This window comes from Lycium barbarum, chromosome 1, assembly GCF_019175385.1.
Source record: "Lycium barbarum isolate Lr01 chromosome 1, ASM1917538v2, whole genome shotgun sequence".
NCBI lineage: Eukaryota > Viridiplantae > Streptophyta > Magnoliopsida > Solanales > Solanaceae > Lycium > Lycium barbarum.
The window spans coordinates 35914637-35939959 of record NC_083337.1 but is presented as its reverse complement, the minus strand read 5'-3'; the positions used below and the strand labels follow the sequence as shown (position 1 = coordinate 35939959).

The window sequence follows — 25323 nt, the reverse complement described above, 5'->3', positions numbered from 1 at the left end:
TAAAGTTGTTGCCAACTTCTCCCCTTTTGAGTATGCATTCACAGTCCTCGAGAATGCTATCAGTAAACATATGTTTTCTAGTCCCCATGGTCACTCGTCAACCTGAACTTTGAAGTGCTCGAAGATTTTAGTAAGGAAAAATCCATAAGGCAGTCCATGCTTGCCATCCCATCCCTGATAGTGACTACCTTGACCACGTGTTCAATCATGAGGGCAGGCAGACTAACTGAAGTGTAATTGGCTAAAACTTCAATAAAAAACAGATCTGGAATTGCAGCCATGGATCTCCTTTCTACACGGAGCAATATCACTTTGTTGATCAATTTGAAAAGTAGTTGGTACTCGGGTATAAGTTGTTTCTTGAAGACCCGTTCCCCTAATATGGTTCATTCTTGTTTGGTAATTATATTCAAGAACACATGTGATGCTGTGTTCGTCTTGACAGACTTCAGCCCATCAGTGGGAACTTGCAGAATCTCCCTAAGAGCCTTCTCATCAAGTGAATTCAAAACCATTTATAGATAAAAACAGAGTATCATCAGAGGTGAATAGGTTGACATAGAAATCCACCACCTCGTCCTCAAAGACACTCGGTATTGGAGGTTTAAATAAGTGAGTCCATTTTTGAAACTCAACTATTTCCAAAAGGTCCTTCATTCCTGGTTTCTCAGCAATTTCAGGATCAAAGACCTAACCCTTCAGTATCTTCTGAGTCTTTAAGACTTCCTTTCTTTCCCCATCTGATATTTCCACTTTTTACTTTTTGGACGAGGAACCTGGTTCCCTTCTGACATTTATAGTCCTTCTCCTGAGAGAACGAGTCCCTTTCTTTGGCTAAGTTTTTTGACTCTTAGCACCAGGTTCTCTTTCCTCATTATCGGTTTCCTTCTCAGCAGCCTTTTTGGATGCGACTCCTTCAATTTCTTTTCTTTGAACTTTTCTTTACTGGTGAACTCTCAATACCAGGTTCTTCCACTTCTGCTTCTTTCTCATCCACTCCCACATTTTGAACATTATCTACCTTCATTATAGGTGGCTCCTCTTCTTCATCGACTAACCTCAGCGTTCTCTTCATTGACTGTGCCCTTTTTCATAAGATACGTTTCTTCTTGCAGTTCTTTAAGGTAGTGTCCATCTGAGCTTTAGCCATTCCTCTGGTGACTGGCCTCCGATTTGATTTAGTTTTCCCAATACTCACTTTGTTCTTTTGAGAGGACCTTGCATTTCTTTTGAACCTTAAGTTCAGAGACGTATCCTCATCGTCATGTTCCTCAAAGGGAGTGACAATCACTAGTTTTCTACTTTCAGATATCTCTCCCAGGGGTACAGTAATTGTAGGTACATAGTGAGAACCTGGTCTTTCATCCAACACTGGAGCATTTTCAAACACAAGAGAATTATTTCCACCATGGGCTGAGGCATCAGGTCCCTCAATAGCCCCCCTATCCTTCAGCTTTTCAACAGACATTAAAAATTCAGCAACAATTTCTTCTTCCTCACTTGCTAAGATGTTTGACCTATCCTTTTTCCTTTCAACAAGATTTCCCTCAAAGAAATGGCTGACAAAAGACTTAGATTGTCCTTTGTCAGACTCATCACCCCTTTTCTATCTAGGTTAGCAGAAATACCTGGTGCATAGTCAGTTTCCTCACTAGTATTTGCCTTTTCGTATTCCTCTGCACCGACGTCGGAGGTACTTGGTATATCTTCTTGAGCATTAATTTCTATCAATTCATCGACCTCACTATCTTCACACTTAATCTGACTCAAAACTTCAACCTCTCCTTCGTTATTTCAAGTTCAATTGTATGTAATGACCTTCCTTGCCTTTATAGAAAATCTAGGATCACCCTTTCAATAGAACCTTTCCAAAGGTAAAACGAGCTAATAAAAGCTCAATTGTAGAAGTCTAAGAACCGAAAACTTGGCTTGTTTGTGATTATTGTTTGGTTGTATTGAGTCCATTGGGGGTGACGTAGGAAATTAAACCTCCGTTGGGGATTTCTTGGCCACGGGTGAGTCTGTATGATGATTTTACATTAGTGTGCATATCGTGTTGTGTTTGTGAGGCCTCGGATGAAGTGTTGTGTGGTAGAGTGAAAAATTGGTGGAAATTAGTGAGCTTACTGGTTCAGTGGCACCGCTGTAGCGGTGAATCTCTCGCCGCCGCGGACATATGGGAAATGGGGTGTCCGCTACAGCGGACACTGGACCGTTGTAGTGCTCGCCATAATGGAAGTGGACGAAGTTGGAGGTCCGCTACAGCGGGCCTTTGCTGCTATAGCGAGACCGCTGCAGCAGACATAACGACTGCCGCAGCGGTCGATGGGGGCAGTAAGCCGTGCTTTAAACACTTAGTCCAAATTCTTTATTCATAAAACTCCAAAACAGTTCCCAAGGAGCACCTAGGGTGAAATTCTAAGGCTAGGGCAAGAATATTCTTAAGAGGTAAGTCTCAACCCTTCCTTCCTTCATTACGTATTCATCTCTAAGATTATCATCATTTTAATAGGTCTATAATGGTGAATTGAGGACTAGTAACCCTAGAACTTAAGAGACCTTTAATAGTTGGTTGGTTATGAATATTATTGTGTGGTTATCATCTAAAGGCTTGGGTTATCACTTTCTAATCCAGAATTGAACCGTTAGAGACATGAACTGAGTGAATTGAGACGTAGGGTTTCGTAAAGATGGTAGCTTGGCCATAGAAATTGCTAAGGCCAATGTTAGGATGATTTACACCTAGTAAGCATTCACCCATTAGAAAGGGGTCAAGTGGAAGGGTGTTCATTGACTTGATATTGTTGACTAGAGTGCTGTGACTTATTTAACATCTTAATTGCTAGACTTTGAGCGTTCCGAGGCATTACGGAAGGAAAAGGCTATAGCGGAGTGATTCGCATTGTTCCAGCTCTATAGTTGAGGTAGGTTACGGTTTACTTGAATTAGACTTTGATTAGTTGATTGTATGTATTATGAGATTGATAGGAGAAAGCATGTCTAGTGATGTGTATAAATTATTCATATAATTTCAATATAAAAATTTAATATTTTAAAAATAAAACATGAATAATTATATCATATTCTCGCACTTTTCTAACAAATCTTGCAGGAAAAGAATACATGGAAAAAGAGAAGAAGCAAGAACTAAAAGCCAAGAAAGGAGGATGCATCCGTGACAACTTCACCAAAGACTACACAAAGTCAAGAGAAACAAAGTTATGACAAATTCTCACCAAGATTTCATGATAAATTATCATGCCAAATTCTCAAGTTTGCATGATAATTAGCCATGCCAAATTCTCAAGATTGCATGATAATTTGCCATGCCAATTTCTCATCAAGGAAATATTATTATATTGAATTTCTCTTGCAATGTCTCACCAAGGCTTCTAGGAATATTTCTATAAATAGACATATGTTGTAGAAGAAAGGGGCATCCCACTTTTGTATCTAATTTCCTATCTAGTTCTAAGCTTCCTAGAAAGAAAAGAGTTACTGTTGGTCTCTTTCTCTAGTCTCTTTCTTAAAATATGTTTAGTCATTTGGAAGTTCTCTTTAGCTTTTCTTACTTCACAATGGAGTAATTTCTTTTTATTGAGATAGTTGATGAAGCTTGATATAATTATAATTCTATCTCAGTTTCAATACATCCTTAGCTTGAAATCATCTATTTAAATTTTATAGTGTGCCGGAATATTGATCTTGTAATCATTATTATCACATCTATATATTTTATATCTAAGTTATTCTCATATTAATTTTGTAATTCTCACGGAAGAAAATTAATATATAATAACTGATGAATAGAATATTAGAGTGAGAGTAATATTTAGTAAGATTATTATTTCAAGACTGTAATTTTGCTTGCCTCAGTTTTAATTCTCACGGAGGAACTGTTGTGGGCAAGATTATTGATTTTTAGTAAAAATATTCTCATGAAGTTTTTACTACCCTTGAGCACAATTCAAGCAAGATATTTCAGTTTAATCATCGCTAAGCTTAAGTGAATTAATTGACATAACCTCGCGGAGTGTTAATTAATTATTTATTTTTTAGTGTGAAAATATAATTGTATTAGCAATAAGCAATTATTCTTTAGAAAATACGTGTAGAAACTAAGATTTTATTGTAATGATATATCAAGTGAATTCAACGATTCCCAACTCTTTTAAACTATAAATCTTTCGGAAGTTGTTCGCTTTAATATAAGTAATTTATAATTCCAAACTCTCCTTTCATCAATCTGATTCTCTCAAATAGTAGTCAAAATATTACAAGTCTATAGCCTAGATTGTGCAATCTCCGTGGGACGATATCATAAATTATACTAGAATTTGACTGAGCATGAGCAAAAAATCCTTTACACTTTGGCCTCGTCAAATTTTTGGCGCCATTGCCGGGGATTGGCACAGATCTGCTTCAGATTAAATATTTTATTACTAATTTGAGAACCTATTATTATTATTATTGTTATTGTGCTTTTTATTTTTTATTTTCTTCGCTACTACTATAATTGTTGCTGTTATTTGTACTAATGTTTTTACTTTTTACAATAGTATTATAACTTTTCTTTTCCTTTTAGATTGTCAGTACTACCTCATAATACTTACTATTAAAAATCTCCTTAGTACTCTCATATTATTATTATTATTATTATTATTATTATTATTATTATTATTATTGTTGTTGTTGTTGTTGTTGTTGTTATTATTATTATTATTATACTACTACTTGTACCTATAGTTCACATATAATAATACTATATCTTTTTTAATCATTTGCATTAATAGTCAACCTATATCTTATTATTTTATTAGTATTATTGTTGGTACTCTCCTCTGCAATATCACTGTAAAGTTCTTACTATTTTTATCTATATAAGATTATATTTTTATTTTTTTTGTGTTATCTTAATTGCTAGTAAATTTTATTATAAATTCAAAAAAAAAAATCATATTGTTTTTATTATTTGTATTATCTTTGTAATTTTCTTCATTAACTTTTACTAATTTACGAATTAGTTTTACTTACAAATTTCAGACAGTTTATGACCCGTTCTTCTACGAAGGAGCTAGTCAATTATGATCCTGAAATTGAAAGATCTTTGCGATTTCGCAGGAAAGAACAAACAACTTCTCATAACATAACTTGTGACAAAATTGAGCATGAAATAAGAGATAACATTAATCCACGGGAGATCCCACCACCAGTTCATATAGAAGATCAGTTTGATAAAGTGGCACCAAGACCAGCAAACAGAATCCTAAGGGATTATGCTAGACTAGACCATTTTGATAAAGTGGCACCAAGACCAGCAAACAGAATCCTAAGGGATTATGCTAGACTAGACCACTTCAATTGTGAATCCAGGGTTAGGAAACCTCCAGTAGCAGCCAATAACTTTGAAATCAGGACAGGCCTGATTCAAACAATTGAACAATCTTGTATCTTCACTGGTGATCCAAGTGAAGATCCACACAGTCATTTAATCGATTTTCTGGAACTTATTGAAACTGCTAAGTATAATGGAGTATCTCCTGATGCAATAAAGTTAAGGTTATTTCCTTTTTCCTTAAAAGGAGATGCCAAGACTTGGTTGCGAAGTTTGCCTCAAGGGTCTATTACCACATGGGACCAGATTGTCACACCCCGTTTTAACCGGGTCAATTTAGGGAGTATGACGTATTGGTGATTCCTGTTTATTTGTTTCAAGGAGTCGCCACCTAATTAATTTAATGGTGAATTAGGACACCTAAATATTAACGAAGGTAAAGTTAAAACTAAACCTCCGTTAATGGTCTGCTAACCAGTGTGATTCTAGGTAAGGGCTCTATATTATCCTAAAGGGAAGGGGTTAGGCATCCTTTAGAATCCGTTAACTTACGGTTATCCGACTAAACTTAGGTTAATTAATATAGACTAAACGCAAATATAACATTTAGAAAATAATTTGTAAATTATTGCTAAGGTTTTAAAAGAAAAAGAAATGTAATAATGCTATTTAAAATAATACTTATAGGTATTACTAAGGCTTTAAATGAGAAATATTAGCTAGAATAAGACTTGATAAAAAATATGATAATTTACATAGAAAGGAACTTTCAAATGCCGTTTAGCAAAAGAAGATTTGAAATGCTAAATAATACTTAAAGATATGTTGATATGATTTTAAATACTAATACTATTTTTAAAATAAAACTTGTGAAAGATAATTTGCATATGAGTGATAGTTTTTAATAGAAGACCTCTGCAAATTTAAACTTTGAATAAGATAGTGTGATATGAATATGACTATGTAGAAAAATCTAGACTATTTTTTAAATAGGAAGCAAAAGGAAGTGAGTTTTCTTTCTCTTTTAATTATCTTTTATTGACTATGCTTAATTAAATGCATGATTGATTCAAACTTGAAGAGTTATCTATGAATATACTAGAGTTTATATTTGAGTATTAATGATGTTTTGAAGTGTCTATAATAGTAAAATATGCTTCCCTTTACTTGAAATATATAGTCATGTTATTTTGCGAATCAATTGTTTCAAGTAAAATAGATATTAGACATTATAAATAGTTCTAACATGAAAAGAAGAGAATAAAACTTATGGAATTAATTATTGGTTTACTACCCGTTACTAAGACTAAACCCCACTAATTTCACTACGGTTCATCTAAATTAACAAGTGTTAGTCATGCGATACAAATTAAATGTATAAAAAATAGAGGAGTAAATAAGTTAAATGGGCTCAGCCCATTTTAAGGAAGGGCTGCTGTAATCGGGCACGGACTCAGCCCATTTTGAAGGATGGCTGATCTGCTGCTGTTGGGCTGGACACGGAAAAGATTTCATTGGGCTTTTAGCCCAACACCGAATGTGGAAGAAGAACGAGTCCCTCGGACTCGTATACGATGGTCATGCATAAAAATGAAAGAAAAAAGGATTAGTATCTTAAGATTAGACACGTGACATATAAATTCCAAACAAATCAGAAAGGAACAAAGGCAGGTTTCTAGAAAACAAAAGGCTTTGAACTTGAGATTTTCAAAACAGAGAAATCTCAATACCTCTGTGTAACTGATGAACATGTAACTTAGAATGAGCAGCTAATACTATCATCACATTGGAAGAACACAAAATAATAATCCATCATCAATATTTCTCATTCTTGGACAGCATTGCCAAAACAAAGTCACCATAACGTAGTCAAAACAAACAATTGCATAACAAATACTCCGGTAAAGTAGTCAACAAAGGTGAGGCAAAACTAAACAAAGACATTCAATTTGGTGCGGCATGGTATATCCTACTGAATCTCAGATGAACCAACTGATATTAGGCAAGGTCTTAATCAAACGTGCCACATATTTGCAGGATTCCTTTGAAAGTTACTTAGTTTTTAAGGCAATCTGTGATGAAGAAACAGGGACAGCCGGTTCAAGCATTTCATTAAACTGAGTAAACAGAGCATAAGGCTACGATCACAACCAAATATAATGATCCCAATCTCAACGTAACAGACACGCAGAGAGGACAGTGGCAGGCAGTGTTATAACTAATAGCCATAGCATCGCGAGCATAAGGATAGTGATCAGACGTGGCATTTAATCATGCATATGTAGGTATTCTCATTCTAACATATTAACTAGATACAACAACCCCATTATCCGTACAGGTTCAAACTAATGTTACAAATTAAACACACTAAAAGGTAAGCAGATATGCGATGTCATCACTAAATAAGCAGAGGAGGAGGGGGGCAAATGGAACAGGGGCATAGACAGACGAAATATCAGACTCCCTGGAATAAGGAAAGCATGCTTGAATACTTTTCTTGTTCTGGCATGATTACTAAAAAAAAAAACTGAATAAAGCATGATCTCAGTGAAATATGACAATATCATAATTCTCAGTTTCAAACAAAATAATACGTCGAGACTTATACTCAATTGATCCTCATAACACTCTTAAATGACATTAGTGAATACGGACATGTTTATACATAATAGGAAATGATCATTTCATTATGCCATTATCATTTTAATGAGCATCAACCTCTCTAAAGGATTCAATCAGGGATTAATCTGAGTTTAACTAAATGCAGGGAACTAGACCTGTAAGAAGGTTTGCCAAATGATGTAAGACCAATCTGATGACATGCTAATCAACACACATGAAGTTGAGGCACCATACGAATCTAAACTCATACAAGACTAACATACTCACTAATTTAAACTAAGAGGAACTGAATATGCTTAATTCAACCATCATAACTGTAAACGAAACTAAAATACAACCAAAGCCAAAAAAAATCACATAAACAGTTAAAGCACTCGAACAATTGCTAAAATAACTTAAAGGAAGGAAATTTACCTTCTTCGGGTGCAGCGAAGTGCGGCTTCGAGTCTTCGATCTACACTCGAACACTACCAAATCCGAGCTTGCGATGCTCGGATTCACAGCAACACCACAGTAAATGACAGAAAAACAAAGAATTGATTTGATATTTCGACTCGATAGCAAAAACAGAACAAACAAAAAAAACAAAAAAAAAACTGCGAATCGAGCTCGTATTTCAAGGAATTAAAGGTGACTAAAGGACTCGATCTTTCAAAGGATTTTGTGCGACTCAGTATTTTGTTTCAATCCCTTTTCCCTCTGTTTCTTGAAGGCGTTTTGATTTCCAGGATCTTCCTCGTTTTTTTTTATTTTTGATTCAAGATCTTTTTTGTGTAAGAGAAAAAATGCACTCCTTTTCTTCCTCTCCCTTCTTCCCCCCTCTTTTCCGTCTCCCCCAGTTCATCTTATAGAGCCTCCCTTTTAGGTTTTTTTTTTTGTTTATTTCTTTTTTTTTTAGGCAGATGCGCATGGGTGTCGGGGTATGGGTGTGATAGAGGAAGACGTGGTGATGTTAGATGGTTGTGACGGGGATGTCGGGGTGAGTGGGATGTTGATGGGGTGTCGATGACGAAGTGGAAGTCACGAGGTGGAGATGGAGATAGTGGCGAGGGTGTCGGGTGTCAGAGATATCGGGTGAGTGGAGGTATGGGTGTGGACGATGAAGTAGTGGGGTGTGTCAGAGGTGTCGGTGATGGGTGCGGTGTGACGAAGATAGTGAGGGGGTGTGTTGCGGCTAGGGTTTTATGATGAAGGGGAGGAAGGGAACGATGGGGAGATGGTGGTGTGGTGGAGGCGATGATGGAGGGGATGGTGGAGACGGCGATGGGTGGCGGGTGAAGAAGAGGAAAGGGGAAGAGGGAGGCGGAGATGGGTGGAGAGGAAAGTGAAAATGGGAAACCCTGAAAAGGGTTTCCCTTATTTGGATGCAAAATGGATCGGACCCGGTCCATAAATGGACTGGGTCAATTTTTTAGACTGGGTATTAAGAGAATAGGCTAATAAATTAAAACACGGATTATTCTAAAAATTGAGATAAGAGATACGGACTAGTCCAAAAAATATTAGGGGTTAATCGGATTTTGGTTTGGGGTCCGATAAGTCAAAATACGGATCGAGTGCAAGAAATAGTTTGTCTTCTAAATTTAAATAGAAGACCTAATTTAATTAATGATATACCGAGGGTGACAAAATATTGCTTAATACCAAAATGTGTGATTATTAGACTCGGGTAATAAAATCATATGGTGTTATAATAGCCGTGTAATAATATATGTTATTTTCTTTGAAAATCCGCACTAAATAAATACTACTATTTAATTATGCAAAGATAAATGTTATGCGTGTGCGTAAGCTGGTAAAATACTGAAAATGATAAAAATTGTTAATAATAATAATAATAATAATAATAATTAGTAACTGTAATAGAATAATAAAGTGTCGGTATTGATAAGAGGCTAATAATTATAGTAAACATAATATATATATTTTATTTTTTTCAAAAAATATTAGAAGCTTAAAAATAGGTATTTTGGCAGAGAGGCGGGACAAAATTGGGTGTCAACAACTTGTCCCTCTTTGCCCGATAATGATGAAAGAGTTGTCGGGCAAAGACGTTGACTCGGTAGCCTATTTTGTCCCGGCTAAAGGAAATTTGAGAGGGTCATGACCGAACTCCGGTCTCTGAGTTGCCTACATATCTAGGGCTATACGAGAATCAGGTCGAGTGTAGTTCTGGGACAACTACGACACTTGAACCCCAATTGGCGCGAAACTTGCAAAATATTGTCTCAGTGCTGAATTATGATAACACTGGGTATTGTGATAGAAACTTGAGAATTCTGAAAATTGTATTGCTGGAACGCAAGAGAATACTTGTAATTAGAGACGAGTGTTCGAGGTAGATCTTTGACCCGTGTCGGGAAGTCTGATTATCCTTCCCGACAAATTGCCCCAGTTCGCTGCCGAAGAAATAGTTCCACGATTTGATGTGTGATGCCAACTTTGATGTTGTCAAAAGCCACCAGCTAAAAACAATTGTTAGCAATAAAGAAATATATGTAAATAAGACAGGGTTGGAGAAGTTACACTTGCAGCCCCTGTTTCGAAAGTTGAATCCACATTCGGAGGTGGATGCCGGAACTGAAATATAAGATACCCGCATTCGGAGGTGGGTGCCTGAACTTGAAATATAAGATACCCGCATTCGGAGGTGGGCGCCTGAACTGAAATATAAGATACCCGCATTCGGAGGTGGGTGCCTGAACTTGCAATATAAGATACCCGCATTCGGAGGTGGGTGCCTGAACTTGAAATATAAGATACCCGCATTCGGAGGTGGGTGCCTGAACTGAACATTGAAATACCCGCATTCTAAGGTGGGTGCCTAAATTGAAAATCGACATACCCGCATTCTAAGGTGGGTGTCTAATTTGAACATTGAAATACCCGCATTCTAAGGTGGGTGCCTGAATTGAACATTGAAATACCCGCATTCTAAGGTGGGTGCCTGAATTGAAATTGACATACCCGCATTCTAAGGTGGGTGCCTGGATTGAAATTGACATACCCGCATTCTAAGGTGGGTGCCTAATTTGAACATTGAAATACCCGCATTCTAAGGTGGGTGCCTAAATTAAAAATCGAAATACCCGCATTCTAAGGTGGGCGCCTATATTGAAAATTGACATACCCGCATTCTAAGGTGGGCGCCTAATTTGAACATTGAAATACCCGCATTCTAAGGTGGGTGCCTAAATTGAACATTGAATTACCCGCATTCTAAGGTGGGTGCCTGGATTGAAATTGACATACCCGCATTCTAAGGTGGGTGCCTGGATTGAAATTGACATACCCGCATTCTAAGGTGGGTGCCTAAACTTGAAAATTGACATACCCGCATTCTAAGGTGGGTGCCCAAATTAAATTTTGAAATACCCGCATTCTAAGGTGGGTGCCTATATCATGTCCACTTCCCATGGTGCAAAAATGTAAATCCACATCCACTTTCAGGGTGCAGAAAAATAAATCCAAGTCCACTTTCACAGTTCAAAATATAAATCTACGTCCGCATTTCACGGTACAAAATATAAATCCACGTCGACTTTGACGTCCGTATTATACGGTACAACAGTAAATTTACATCTACTTTCACGTCTGCATTATACGGCGCAAAAATAAATTCACTTTTACTTTCGAAACATAAATCTGTATCCACTTTCTACAATTATATGTATATTTTTGTAATATAATTCTACTCCCACTCCCATACTCGTATCCACAATATAAATGTAAATCCACGTCCACTTTAGAGATAATATTGTAAAAAGATATCCACATCTTACTCGATGTCCCATTGTGACGGGGGTTAAATCTATAATTAACCCCACAATTTGATATACGATGCAATATTTCGATCTTGTTATCTTATTAACATACTTCATTCTAAAAGAATTTGATAATGATTTGAACATGTATGAAGTGATGACGAAATTGAGGAATTCTAACCAATAACAGGTGATCAAGGTCAGTGTCCATGATTATATGTATTCGATCCATCGATGAATGTCACGAGCTAAAACAATTGTTAGTGATAAGAATAAATAGTTGGGTCTGAAAGAATTATACTTACAGCCCTTGGTTGAGAAGATGAACTTGTGTCCACTGTTGCAATTGAAATTTCGTGATGAGGGGAACGACGCCCACCGTTCGGCATAAGCTACCTTTGCATCCACGCTGAAGAGTATTTGCATTTTGAAGAAAGTTAACTTTTTGATCACGCTCATAATTTAATACATGCACCGTGTTCATGTTAATTGGACCTGTCTCAACAAAGAAAAATTGTGAGTTTAAAAGAAAATTGGTTGACTTGTGCATGTCGGGGAACTTGGCCCTTGAATTGACTTTTGTCTCGGTCGCGTCCACGTTCTTCGATGTCTCACCACATATCTTGCTTTGCCGGGGAGTTTCAGTTATAAAAAATGTATTTTGAAAATAAAAGTAAATGAGATTTGGATGACTTTGAAAGGAAATACTTAGTAGCTCTAATATGTAACATGATTAAGAAGACTCGATTTTTGAATTTACTCACATTTTAGAAATATGGATGGACTTTTGTTTAACACCACTTTTATGCTACTTCTAAAAATTTGTCCCAATTTCAGTCTTAGAGATGCTTGATTCTGGACAATTGAAAAATAAGAACTTATAATGAAACTTTTCGAAAGTGATTTGACCGACTTCGAAATTTGTCCCAGTTTCAAGTCCTGGAAACGCTTGGTTCTAAACGATCGAAAAGTGAGAAAGTTGTAATGAAAAAATTTTGAAAGTGATTTGACCGATTCCAAAAATTTGTCCCAGTTTCAAGATACTAAAACACATGAATTTAAACGGTGGGAAGACCAAAATCTTGTTAAAAATCCTTATGTATTTTATACGAACCAAAAATGTTTGGCCAAACCGAAGATAAAAATTTTAAGATAGAAGGGCCGAACCCGCCTCGGGTTGCCTACGTATCCCAAAGGAAATCAGGCCACACGTAGTTCCACCCATACAACAAAACACTGAAATATTTTGAAAAAGTGGCCGAACCCGATGTGGGCTGCCTACGTATCCAACAGGAAGTCAGGCCAAACGTAGTTCCAACCATACAACAAAAGCACTGAAATATTTTGAAAAAGTGGCCGAACCCGATGTGGGCTGCCTACGTATCCAACAGGAAGTCAGGCCAAACGTAGTTCCAACCACAAACAAAGATACTGAAATGATTTGAAAAGAGTGGCCGAACCCGATGTGGGCTGCCTACGTATCCAACAGGAAGTCAGGCCAAACGTAGTTCGTTACAAACAAAATGACAGAATCTTAATTTAAAAAGGCCGTAACAAAACATAGAGGCAACATGACAAAAGGAACTAAATGTTCTAGTTGATGCCTCCGGCCTACTACAAAAGGAAATTTAAACTGAAAATACTGAAACTCCCGACGAACCGGGGCTAAGATAGAAGTTCAATTTTGCAACTCAGGTCCTGGCTCAGCAGCCTATAAAGTCAATATTTCAGCAAAGTCTTTGATTATCGCAGCATGATCATCTTCATCTTCCACGAACAGGTTCTTGACTCCCTCCACGATATCATCATAGGCAACTTCAACAATCAGATCTGAAGGTTTTGAGAAAGTTTGATCAATGGTAGGAATAGGTTTTGGCAATGCAATCTCCTTCCTTTTATTCTTTCGTGCTTTCTTCACTTCTTCCTCAGTTGGCTCATATCCCAAACCGAATGTAAACTGTTGCGTAGGGAGAACGACTGGCTCAACTCGCCCATTTAGTGTTTTCCCTAGCCCAAATCCAGGTTGGTACCCATTTCTCACCATTTCTTTTGCAACCATAATTGCGGCACATGATCTTTTGAACTCTTGAGTTTGACATACTTCACTCTCCTTAGTGATATTCACAACCTCCCAAGCGTGGTAAGCTGCTCCGTCGAACCCTCCTTCTGCCTCGACGAATGGGGTGGATTGCTCTAGATAGAAAGACGTGTCCCCTTCTCCATGTATACATATTTGTTGCTGATCCCACTCGAATTTGACAGTTTGGTGCAAAGTAGATGGTACGGCCCCAGCCAAATGGATCCACGGTCTACCTAACAGCATGTTGTATGTTGTGGAAATATCAAGTACTTGAAAATCCATAATGAATTCAACAGGGCCAATCAACACTTTCAACTCTATTTCCCCAATAGGGCGCCTTTGAGCCCCATCAAATGCTCGAATATTCATATCACTGGTCTTGAGCTCGCTAACATTATATCCGATCTTCTTCAGACTTGTTAATGGACAGATGTTGAGTCCAGAACCCCCATCAATCAATACTTTAGCCACAAACATGTTACGACACTTGACAGTTATATGGAGTGCTTTGTTATGCATGCATCCTTCCGGCGGCAATTCTTCATTATCGAAGCTGATTCGATGGCTGTCAAGTACGCGCTCAATCATCCCAGCTAACGCCTCACTAGTTGTTTCGCTTGGGACATATGCTTCATTCAAGATCTTCAACAGTGCATTTCTGTGCATATCTGAACTCAAAAGCAAAGAGAGAATAGAAATTTGAGCATTGGTCTTTTTCAACTGATCCACAACTGAGTACTCACTAGCCTTGATCTTCCTCAAAAATTCTTCTGCTTCGGTTTCAGTCACGACCCTTTTGGGAGGTACATTGGTTTCCTTAACTTGCCCCAATCTAACTAGCTCTTCTGGAGAATAGCATCTTCCCGACCTTGTCATTCCTGATGTCTTAACCTTGTCAGTGATCGTGTCCTTTCCTCGACATTCCATCACAGTTTGTTGATAATTCCATGGTACGGCTTTTGTATCGAGCACTGGTAACTGATTTGGTGCTTGAACTACTTCCACAGGCGTTGATGAAGCTCCTAATATCTCGACAGGCACACAACCCCTTATCACTACAGCCGGAGAAGCAACGGCTACAAAATCATGATCCTCCACACGATCCACAGGCACTATAAATTCGGCTGGGTCGTCAACATTTTCATCTATTCCAATCATATTTATCGTGGCCCCATCATGGGTCGGGAGTGGATTGTTAACCACATTTGGTGTTGGTGGTTTGACCGTGATCTGTTTTGCTTCAATAAGATCCTCAACTTTATGCTTCAATGCGTAACAACGATTAGTGGAATGGCCTTTTACCCCCGAATGATATGCACATGTTTTAGTGGGATCAAAGCTTCTGGGTAATGGATCTGGAATTCTACCTTCCACGGGATATACTAAGCCTGAAGCTTGCAGTCTTTCGAAAACAACGCTCAGTGGTTCTCCCAATGGTGTGAAATTGCGGAACGGTTTATTTGGGCGAGGTGCGGATGCATTGTTTGGATGATGAGTTTGTGATGGTGGAGCTGGATATGTTGGTGGTCGTGGAGCTCGATATGCTGGTTGTGTGTTGTAAACAGGGTAGGATATTTGTGGTGATTGAGGTTGGTAAGATGACAAAGCTTGGTCGTAGGGATGTGGAGAATATTGGAAATATTGTGAGTGGTGAGCGTTAGGCTGGTATCGCGGTGGTCGTTGATGGCGGTATGATGTGTTTCCCAAGGCCATCACCGATGCTGCTTCTTTCTCTTTTTTCTTTCCATTTCCGAGAGTACCAGTTTGTATAGCCCTACTGGTAGACTGCAAAGCTGCTAGACTTGTTATTCTCCCTGTCTTAATGCCATCTTCGATCATGTCCCCAGCTTTGATCACTTCTGCAAAAGTTTTTCCACTCATTGTCACCAAACGTTCATAGTATTCCGGTTCTAGTGCTTGAATGAAGAAAGTAACCATTTCTGTCTCCTCCATGGGTGGGTGTACCCTAGATGCTTCTTCCCTCCACCGTATAGCATATTCTCGAAATGATTCGGTGAACTTCTTCTTCAATTTTGTAATTGAGATTCTGTCAGGAGCGATCTCAACATGAAACTTGTAGTGATCCACAAAAGCATTTGCCAAATCATCCCAAGTACGCCATTTGGTTGTATCTTGCTTAGAATACCACTCCAAGGCTTTTCCACTCAAACTCTGATTGAATAGTTTGACTCTTATCCCTTCATTCTTCCCCACACCAATCAACTTTTCACAATAGACCTTCAAATGGAAGAAAGGGTTCCCCGACCCATCAAACTTCTCAAATTTTGGAATCTTGTAACCTGGTGGCAATTCTACCTCAGGAAATGCACATAATTCTTCATATCTCACGCTTTGGTTACTACCAAGTCCACGCAAACTTCTCATGGCATCTTCCAAACTTTTGAGCTTTCTATTTATCATTTCATCATTAACTGACCGTGCCTCATTTTCAACTTCGACATAATGATCAACATCTGTGCGACATTGTCCTTGAATCTGTGTCATGGGTGGAGCTGTGGTATAAGTATACACCGGCGGAACTTGATGTGTGTCATGTGCTGGCGGTATGAATTGAGCTTTTGAAGAGGTGGTTGTAAATAAAAAGGGAGCATTTTGAGTGAGGTGTTCGGAACGAACTGGTTGAGAAGTGGTGAAATAATTTGCTTGGTTAAATTCGTCCAAATTTGGGAATGGAGGTGGCACAGGCAAAGTCTGACGAACTCCTTGGGATGGAGTCATATGTGGTGGCGTTTGAGAAAATGACCGGTTATGAAGTACCATATGACTTAGTTCGGCAACTCGTCGCTCCAAACGAGCAATGATCTCCAAATGTGTTTCTGGTTGATTAGAAGATGTGGGATCACTCGTGATCGGCAAACTAAGAGATGGCTCAGATGAAGTGGTTGCATTGATCAAACTTTGCTCCATTTTAGAACGAGTCCTTTTAGTTAACCAGGTGATTAGTGATGAGTCAGAATCTGATTTTTTGGCTTTAGACCGTGTGAAATATGGATGCTCCGCCAGTTCCCTTTTAGCACAAGTCAACCTTTTATTTTGAAAATAAATTTTAAGAAGGAAAAAGATAAAACAAGAAAAAGAAAAAGAAAAAGAAAATGAGTCAGTATACGGTAAGGACATATTATTGCATATAAACACATTATTGCACATAATACATCGCGTTTTATAATGCAAGGGACCTCTTTATGCCAGAGGTAGGCCTAACGAATATTTGAAGGACAATCATGTCTTTTATGTATCATTCCACAACTCCTCCTAAAAGTAATTTGCAAGAATAAAAATTATTACATGCCAATAATACATCTCAAAATCAACCTAAGATATCTAATACTTCAACTTCACTAATTTCCTTCGGTTGTCTTCAACCTCCGGCATTAATTAATGCTCCACGGCAACCTGCAACAAATGTCAGTTTCCTTGAAATATTTATCTATAGAGTATTAGGTCCACATATTCCACATATTTGTCCTTCAAATAATGCACATAGATAGTGAGTAGTGTCACTTAGAGTCATAGACTCATTTCGACATTTGGTAAGGTTGACTAATGAACTTAATACACCAAGGGTATTAAGCTTCCTAGGTTTAAAATGATGCATGTCCTTACAAGGTTTTGGTTTCGCTCTACCCTAGGTAGACTGAGAATGGTTTTCCTATGACACAAGGCTCTCCCAAGCGGACAACTTGGAAGTGGAAAGTCCGTGGCCGTCGACTGCACCGCCGATCGACTAAATCCACAAGACAAATCCAACTAAAAGGGGTAATTTAGTAGTGCACGGGCGCAAACTGCGAAGCCGCTTTAAGTGTGTGAATATGTGTGAATTTTCCAGGAGTGGAGGAAATATGAACGGAATGCCAATTTAAGGAAAGCAGTAATATACATATTACATAGAACAAAAAAATGCATATAAGGAATGGAACAATAATACTTGAAATCATATAAAACTACAATACAGGCAAAATAAAATAAAACAAACAAAATATCTCACAAATTATTTATTAACCTAAGTTGTTATGGTTAGAGCCTAAAGTCCCCAGCAGAGTCGCCAAGCTGTCACACCCCGTTTTAACCGGGTCAATTTAGGGAGTATGACGTATTGGTGATTCCTGTTTATTTGTTTCAAGGAGTCGCCACCTAATTAATTTAATGGTGAATTAGGACACCTAAATATTAACTAAGGTAAAGTTAAAACTAAACCTCCGTTAATGGTCTGCTAACCAGTGTGATTCTAGGTAAGGGCTCTATATTATCCTAAAGGGAAGGGGTTAGGCATCCTTTAGAATCCGTTAACTTACGGTTATCCGACTAAACTTAGGTTAATTAATATAGACTAAACGCAAATATAACATTTAGAAAATAATTTGTAAATTATTGCTAAGGTTTTAAAAGAAAAAGAAATGTAATAATGCTATTTAAAATAATACTTATAGGTATTACTAAGGCTTTAAATGAGAAATATTAGCTAGAATAAGACTTGATAAAAAATATGATAATTTACATAGAAAGGAACTTTCAAATGCCGTTTAGCAAAAGAAGATTTGAAATGCTAAATAATACTTAAAGATATGTTGATATGATTTTAAATACTAATACTATTTTTAAAATAAAACTTGTGAAAGATAATTTGCATATGAGTGATAGTTTTTAATAGAAGACCTCTGCAAATTTAAACTTTGAATAAGATAGTGTGATATGAATATGACTATGTAGAAAAATCTAGACTATTTTTTAAATAGGAAGCAAAAGGAAGTGAGTTTTCTTTCTCTTTTAATTATCTTTTATTGACTATGCTTAATTAAATGCATGATTGATTCAAACTTGAAGAGTTATCTATGAATATACTAGAGTTTATATTTGAGTATTAATGATGTTTTGAAGTGTCTATAATAGTAAAATATGCTTCCCTTTACTTGAAATATATAGTCATGTTATTTTGCGAATCAATTGTTTCAAGTAAAATAGATATTAGACATTATAAATAGTTCTAACATGAAAAGAAGAGAATAAAACTTATGGAATTAATTATTGGTTTACTACCCGTTACTAAGACTAAACCCCACTAATTTCACTACGGTTCATCTAAATTAACAAGTGTTAGTCATGCGATACAAATTAAATGTATAAAAAATAGAGGAGTAAATAAGTTAAATGGGCTCAGCCCATTTTAAGGAAGGGCTGCTGTAATCGGGCACGGACTCAGCCCATTTTGAAGGATGGCTGATCTGCTGCTGTTGGGCTGGACACGGAAAAGATTTCATTGGGCTTTTAGCCCAACACCGAATGTGGAAGAAGAACGAGTCCCTCGGACTCGTATACGATGGTCATGCATAAAAATGAAAGAAAAAAGGATTAGTATCTTAAGATTAGACACGTGACATATAAATTCCAAACAAATCAGAAAGGAACAAAGGCAGGTTTCTAGAAAACAAAAGGCTTTGAACTTGAGATTTTCAAAACAGAGAAATCTCAATACCTCTGTGTAACTGATGAACATGTAACTTAGAATGAGCAGCTAATACTATCATCACATTGGAAGAACACAAAATAATAATCCATCATCAATATTTCTCATTCTTGGACAGCATTGCCAAAACAAAGTCACCATAACGTAGTCAAAACAAACAATTGCATAACAAATACTCCGGTAAAGTAGTCAACAAAGGTGAGGCAAAACTAAACAAAGACATTCAATTTGGTGCGGCATGGTATATCCTACTGAATCTCAGATGAACCAACTGATATTAGGCAAGGTCTTAATCAAACGTGCCACATATTTGCAGGATTCCTTTGAAAGTTACTTAGTTTTTAAGGCAATCTGTGATGAAGAAACAGGGACAGCCGGTTCAAGCATTTCATTAAACTGAGTAAACAGAGCATAAGGCTACGATCACAACCAAATATAATGATCCCAATCTCAACGTAACAGACACGCAGAGAGGACAGTGGCAGGCAGTGTTATAACTAATAGCCATAGCATCGCGAGCATAAGGATAGTGATCAGACGTGGCATTTAATCATGCATATGTGGGTATTCTCATTCTAACATATTAACTAGATACAACAACCCCATTATCCGTACAGGTTCAAACTAATGTTACAAATTAAACACACTAAAAGGTAAGCAGATATGCGATGTCATCACTAAATAAGCAGAGGAGGAGGGGGGCAAATGGAACAGGGGCATAGACAGACGAAATATCAGACTCCCTGGAATAAGGAAAGCATGCTTGAATACTTTTCTTGTTCTGGCATGATTACTAAAAAAAAAAACTGAATAAAGCATGATCTCAGTGAAATATGACAATATCATAATTCTCAGTTTCAAACAAAATAATACGTCGAGACTTATACTCAATTGATCCTCATAACACTCTTAAATGACATTAGTGAATACGGACATGTTTATACATAATAGGAAATGATCATTTCATTATGCCATTATCATTTTAATGAGCATCAACCTCTCTAAAGGATTCAATCAGGGATTAATCTGAGTTTAACTAAATGCAGGGAACTAGACCTGTAAGAAGGTTTGCCAAATGATGTAAGACCAATCTGATGACATGCTAATCAACACACATGAAGTTGAGGCACCATACGAATCTAAACTCATACAAGACTAACATACTCACTAATTTAAACTAAGAGGAACTGAATATGCTTAATTCAACCATCATAACTGTAAACGAAACTAAAATACAACCAAAGCCAAAAAAAATCACATAAACAGTTAAAGCACTCGAACAATTGCTAAAATAACTTAAAGGAAGGAAATTTACCTTCTTCGGGTGCAGCGAAGTGCGGCTTCGAGTCTTCGATCTACACTCGAACACTACCAAATCCGAGCTTGCGATGCTCGGATTCACAGCAACACCACAGTAAATGACAGAAAAACAAAGAATTGATTTGATATTTCGACTCGATAGCAAAAACAGAACAAACAAAAAAAACAAAAAAAAAACTGCGAATCGAGCTCGTATTTCAAGGAATTAAAGGTGACTAAAGGACTCGATCTTTCAAAGGATTTTGTGCGACTCAGTATTTTGTTTCAATCCCTTTTCCCTCTGTTTCTTGAAGGCGTTTTGATTTCCAGGATCTTCCTCGTTTTTTTTTATTTTTGATTCAAGATCTTTTTTGTGTAAGAGAAAAAATGCACTCCTTTTCTTCCTCTCCCTTCTTCCCCCCTCTTTTCCGTCTCCCCCAGTTCATCTTATAGAGCCTCCCTTTTAGGTTTTTTTTTTTGTTTATTTCTTTTTTTTTTAGGCAGATGCGCATGGGTGTCGGGGTATGGGTGTGATAGAGGAAGACGTGGTGATGTTAGATGGTTGTGACGGGGATGTCGGGGTGAGTGGGATGTTGATGGGGTGTCGATGACGAAGTGGAAGTCACGAGGTGGAGATGGAGATAGTGGCGAGGGTGTCGGGTGTCAGAGATATCGGGTGAGTGGAGGTATGGGTGTGGACGATGAAGTAGTGGGGTGTGTCAGAGGTGTCGGTGATGGGTGCGGTGTGACGAAGATAGTGAGGGGGTGTGTTGCGGCTAGGGTTTTATGATGAAGGGGAGGAAGGGAACGATGGGGAGATGGTGGTGTGGTGGTGGAGGCGATGATGGAGGGGATGGTGGAGACGGCGATGGGTGGCGGGTGAAGAAGAGGAAAGGGGAAGAGGGAGGCGGAGATGGGTGGAGAGGAAAGTGAAAATGGGAAACCCTGAAAAGGGTTTCCCTTATTTGGATGCAAAATGGATCGGACCCGGTCCATAAATGGACTGGGTCAATTTTTTAGACTGGGTATTAAGAGAATAGGCTAATAAATTAAAACACGGATTATTCTAAAAATTGAGATAAGAGATACGGACTAGTCCAAAAAATATTAGGGGTTAATCGGATTTTGGTTTGGGGTCCGATAAGTCAAAATACGGATCGAGTGCAAGAAATAGTTTGTCTTCTAAATTTAAATAGAAGACCTAATTTAATTAATGATATACCGAGGGTGACAAAATATTGCTTAATACCAAAATGTGTGATTATTAGACTCGGGTAATAAAATCATATGGTGTTATAATAGCCGTGTAATAATATATGTTATTTTCTTTGAAAATCCGCACTAAATAAATACTACTATTTAATTATGCAAAGATAAATGTTATGCGTGTGCGTAAGCTGGTAAAATACTGAAAATGATAAAAATTGTTAATAATAATAATAATAATAATAATAATAATAATTAGTAACTGTAATAGAATAATAAAGTGTCGGTATTGATAAGAGGCTAATAATTATAGTAAACATAATATATATATTTTATTTTTTTCAAAAAATATTAGAAGCTTAAAAATAGGTATTTTGGCAGAGAGGCGGGACAAAATTGGGTGTCAACACAGATGACTCAGAAATTTTTAAATAATTTTTTTTCACCTGCTAAAACCACAAAGTTAAGACAAGATATTTCTAATTTCTTGCAGACTGACACTGAGTCAGTTTATCAAGCTTGGGAAAGATTAAAAGAAATGTTAAGGAAATGTCCACACCATGATATTCCTGAACATATGCAATTGTATATCTTTTATCACGGGTTAAAACCTTCTTCTAGAAATGTGATAGATGCAGCTGCAGGAGGGTCCATAATGGGAAAAACTACAGAAGAAGCAATTACAGATGATGAATGAAATCTCTAAAAATGCCATTCAATGGCCATCTGACCGCGTTATTATCAAGAAAACTGCTACTGTAGACCAAGCAGATGCCTTGAATACACTAACACAACAGATTGCTTCTTTGGCACAAAATTTGAATCTTTTCAGGTGAATACACAACAGTCAACCCAAGCTGATGTTTGTGACATGTGTGGAGGAAACCATTTAAACCACGAATGTCAAGCAACTAACCAAAATGATGAGCATGCTAATGCCCTTGGATACAAGCCATATTCCTTTGGCATTCCATTGGCACAAAAACATCCAGGCTTTCAATGGAGCAATCCAAATGGTGCTGAAAACTCCCAAAGCTTCCAAAAGAAACAGGTACAGGGCTCGCCTGGATACCAGAATCAAAATCGCGGACCATCGAATTTCAGACCATATCAACAAGCAGCTTCATATCAGCAAGGACCTCAACAAGTCTATCCAAATCTTGATGAACTGTTGTACAAGTATATTAAAACCACAGATGAAAAAATGGAAAATCAAAATTCAACTCTCAAAAATCTAGAAATTCAGTTAAGCCAACTAGCAGCTATTGTGTCGGGAAAAATTCAAGGTCCTTTACCCAGCAATACAGAGAAAAATCCAAAGGAACACCTTAAGGCCATCAACTTACGATCAGGTAAGAACCTTGATGACCAATATGCATTCAGACAAGAAAAGAATCAACCAGAACAACAGGTAGACAAGGGTAAGAATGATGAAGCATCCCCTGAACCATCAAGAGAAAAAGAATTCAAGAAAGAACAAAAGAATATTGAAAAAATGACCCCCCCCCCCCTTCTCGTGACAATTCCTTTTCCACAAAAAAATGAAAAGAGAAAAGCTTGATAGTCAATTTGCAAAGTTTTTGGAGATTTTAAAACAGATCCAGATCAATATTCCTTTCACTGATGCTTTATTACAAATGCCTACATATGCCAAATTTTTAAAAGAAATTTTGTCAAACAAAAGAAAATTAGAAGAAGTTTCTGTGGTAATGCTTACTGAAAAATGTAGTGCGATACTTCAAAATAAACTACCTCAAAAGCTCGGTGATCCAGGTAGTTTTACAATTCCATGCACTTTGTGGGGAGTATATTTTGACAAGGCACTTTGTGATTCTGGAGCTTCAATAAATTTGATGCCATTTTCTATCTTTAGAAAATTAAATCATGGTGAAATAAAAGACACAAGTGTGTCGCTTCAATTTGCAGATCAAAGTACTAAGAAATATAAGGGAATAATTGAAAATGTGCTTGTAAGAGTAGATAAGTTTTCTTCCCTATAGATTTCATAGTACTTGAAATGAAGGAATGTCCTGATGAACCAATAATACTGTGTAGACCATTTCTCGCAACTGGTAGGGCAATCATAGATGTCCATCAAGGACAGTTAATTTTAGGCAGTTAATTTTAAGAGTTGGTGAAGAAAGAGTCATTTTGATATGCAAAAGATATTAAGATATGCAGAAGATGAAACATCATCTTCGTGTTTTTCGATTGACGTGATTAGTGATCTTGCAGATGAATTAAAAAATGATCAATTAATTTCTGACTTAATGGAAAGATGCTTGGTCACATCAGGCACCACACAGGATGATTATCTCACCATAAAAAAGGAAGCTGAATTATTGGAAAAAGATTCTGAAGATGATAAAGAAGAAATTCAATCAAAGATTGAATTTAAAACTCTCCCGTCTCATTTAAAATATGTTTGTCTTGAGAAAGAATTATTTCCAGTAATTATTTCATCTTATTTGACTGTAGAACGAGAAAACAGTTTGCTTGCAGTGTTACGAACACATAAAAGAGCCTTAGGATGGATTGTAGCAAATATCAAGGGGATCAATCCAGCTATTTGCACGCACAGAATTCTCGTGAAGGATAGCTACAACCAATAATCCAACCTCAAAGAAGTTTTAACCCTGCAATGCAAGAAGTGGTGAAAATGAGATAATAAAACTTCTAGCGGCAAGTATCATTTATCCCATTTTTTATAGTCCTTGGGTAAGTCCTGTTCAGGTAGTACCGAAAACGGAGGTATGACAATCGTAAAAAATGAAAAATTTGAACTCATACCTACAAGAACAGTTACAGGATGGAGAGTTTGTATTGATTACAAGCGTCTCAATGATGCCACCAGAAAAGATCATTTTCCTTTACCTTTTATTGATCAAATGTTGGAAAGAGTAGTAGGATATGCATTTTATTGTTTTCTTGATGGATATTCAGGTTATAACCAGATATCAATTGAACCAGAAGACCAGGATAAAACTACTTTCACATGTCCCCATGGAACATATGCCTATAGGAGAATGCCATTTGGTTTGTGCAATGCACTTGCCACATTACAACGCTGTATGTCTGCAATTTTTTCAGACATGAATGAAAAGTTTTTGGAGATTTTTTATGGATGATTTCACACTCTTTGGAAAAACATTTGAAGATTGTCTCCATCACTTAACCTTAGTTCTTAAAAGATGCGAAGAGACAATTTAATTCTTAACTGGGAAAAAGGTCATTTTATGGTTACTGAGGGAATTGTTTTAGGACATAAAATCACTGCTAAGGGGATAGAAGTTGATAAGGAAAGAATTGATCTTATAGCAGGATTACCCCCTCCCATGACTATTAAGGGCATTAGAAGTTTTCTCAGTCATGCAGGTTTTTACAGAAGATTCATAAAAGACTTTTCAAAAATTTCAAAACCTCTGACTGACCTCTTGATGAAAGATATTAAGTTTGATTTTTCAGGTGATTGTTTCTAGGCATTTGAAACTCTTAAGGAGAGATTATCAACTGCACCTATAGTTGTATCCCCTGA

General features: G+C 37.1%; 1 protein-coding gene and 1 non-coding gene across 2 annotated transcripts; one reads left to right on the top strand and one right to left on the bottom strand.

The window, feature by feature from the left end:
* Positions 1-22248: 22248 nt before the first annotated feature.
* On the bottom strand, positions 22249-22355 carry LOC132618692 (small nucleolar RNA R71). The gene has a single exon (XR_009574263.1). It is a non-coding gene; the product is annotated as a small nucleolar RNA R71 (small nucleolar RNA).
* Positions 22356-22659: 304 nt separating this feature from the next.
* Positions 22660-23788, top strand: LOC132611190 (uncharacterized). The gene is made up of 2 exons (XM_060325606.1): positions 22660-23199; positions 23387-23788. The coding sequence occupies exons 1-2, from the start codon at positions 22660-22662 to the stop codon at positions 23786-23788; spliced, it is 942 nt and encodes a 313-aa protein (XP_060181589.1).
* Positions 23789-25323: the final 1535 nt, after the last annotated feature.

What these genes read in the sequence shown, in the direction of transcription:
- LOC132611190 (XM_060325606.1), top strand. Translation starts at nt 22,660, where the DNA reads ATGTGTGGAGGAAACCATTTAAACCACGAATGTCAAGCAACTAACCAA. An exon ending in AGAATCAACCAGAACAACAG is followed by an intron (nt 23,200 to 23,386) that starts GTAGACAAGGGT and finishes ATTTTAAAACAG; the next exon opens with ATCCAGATCAATATTCCTTT.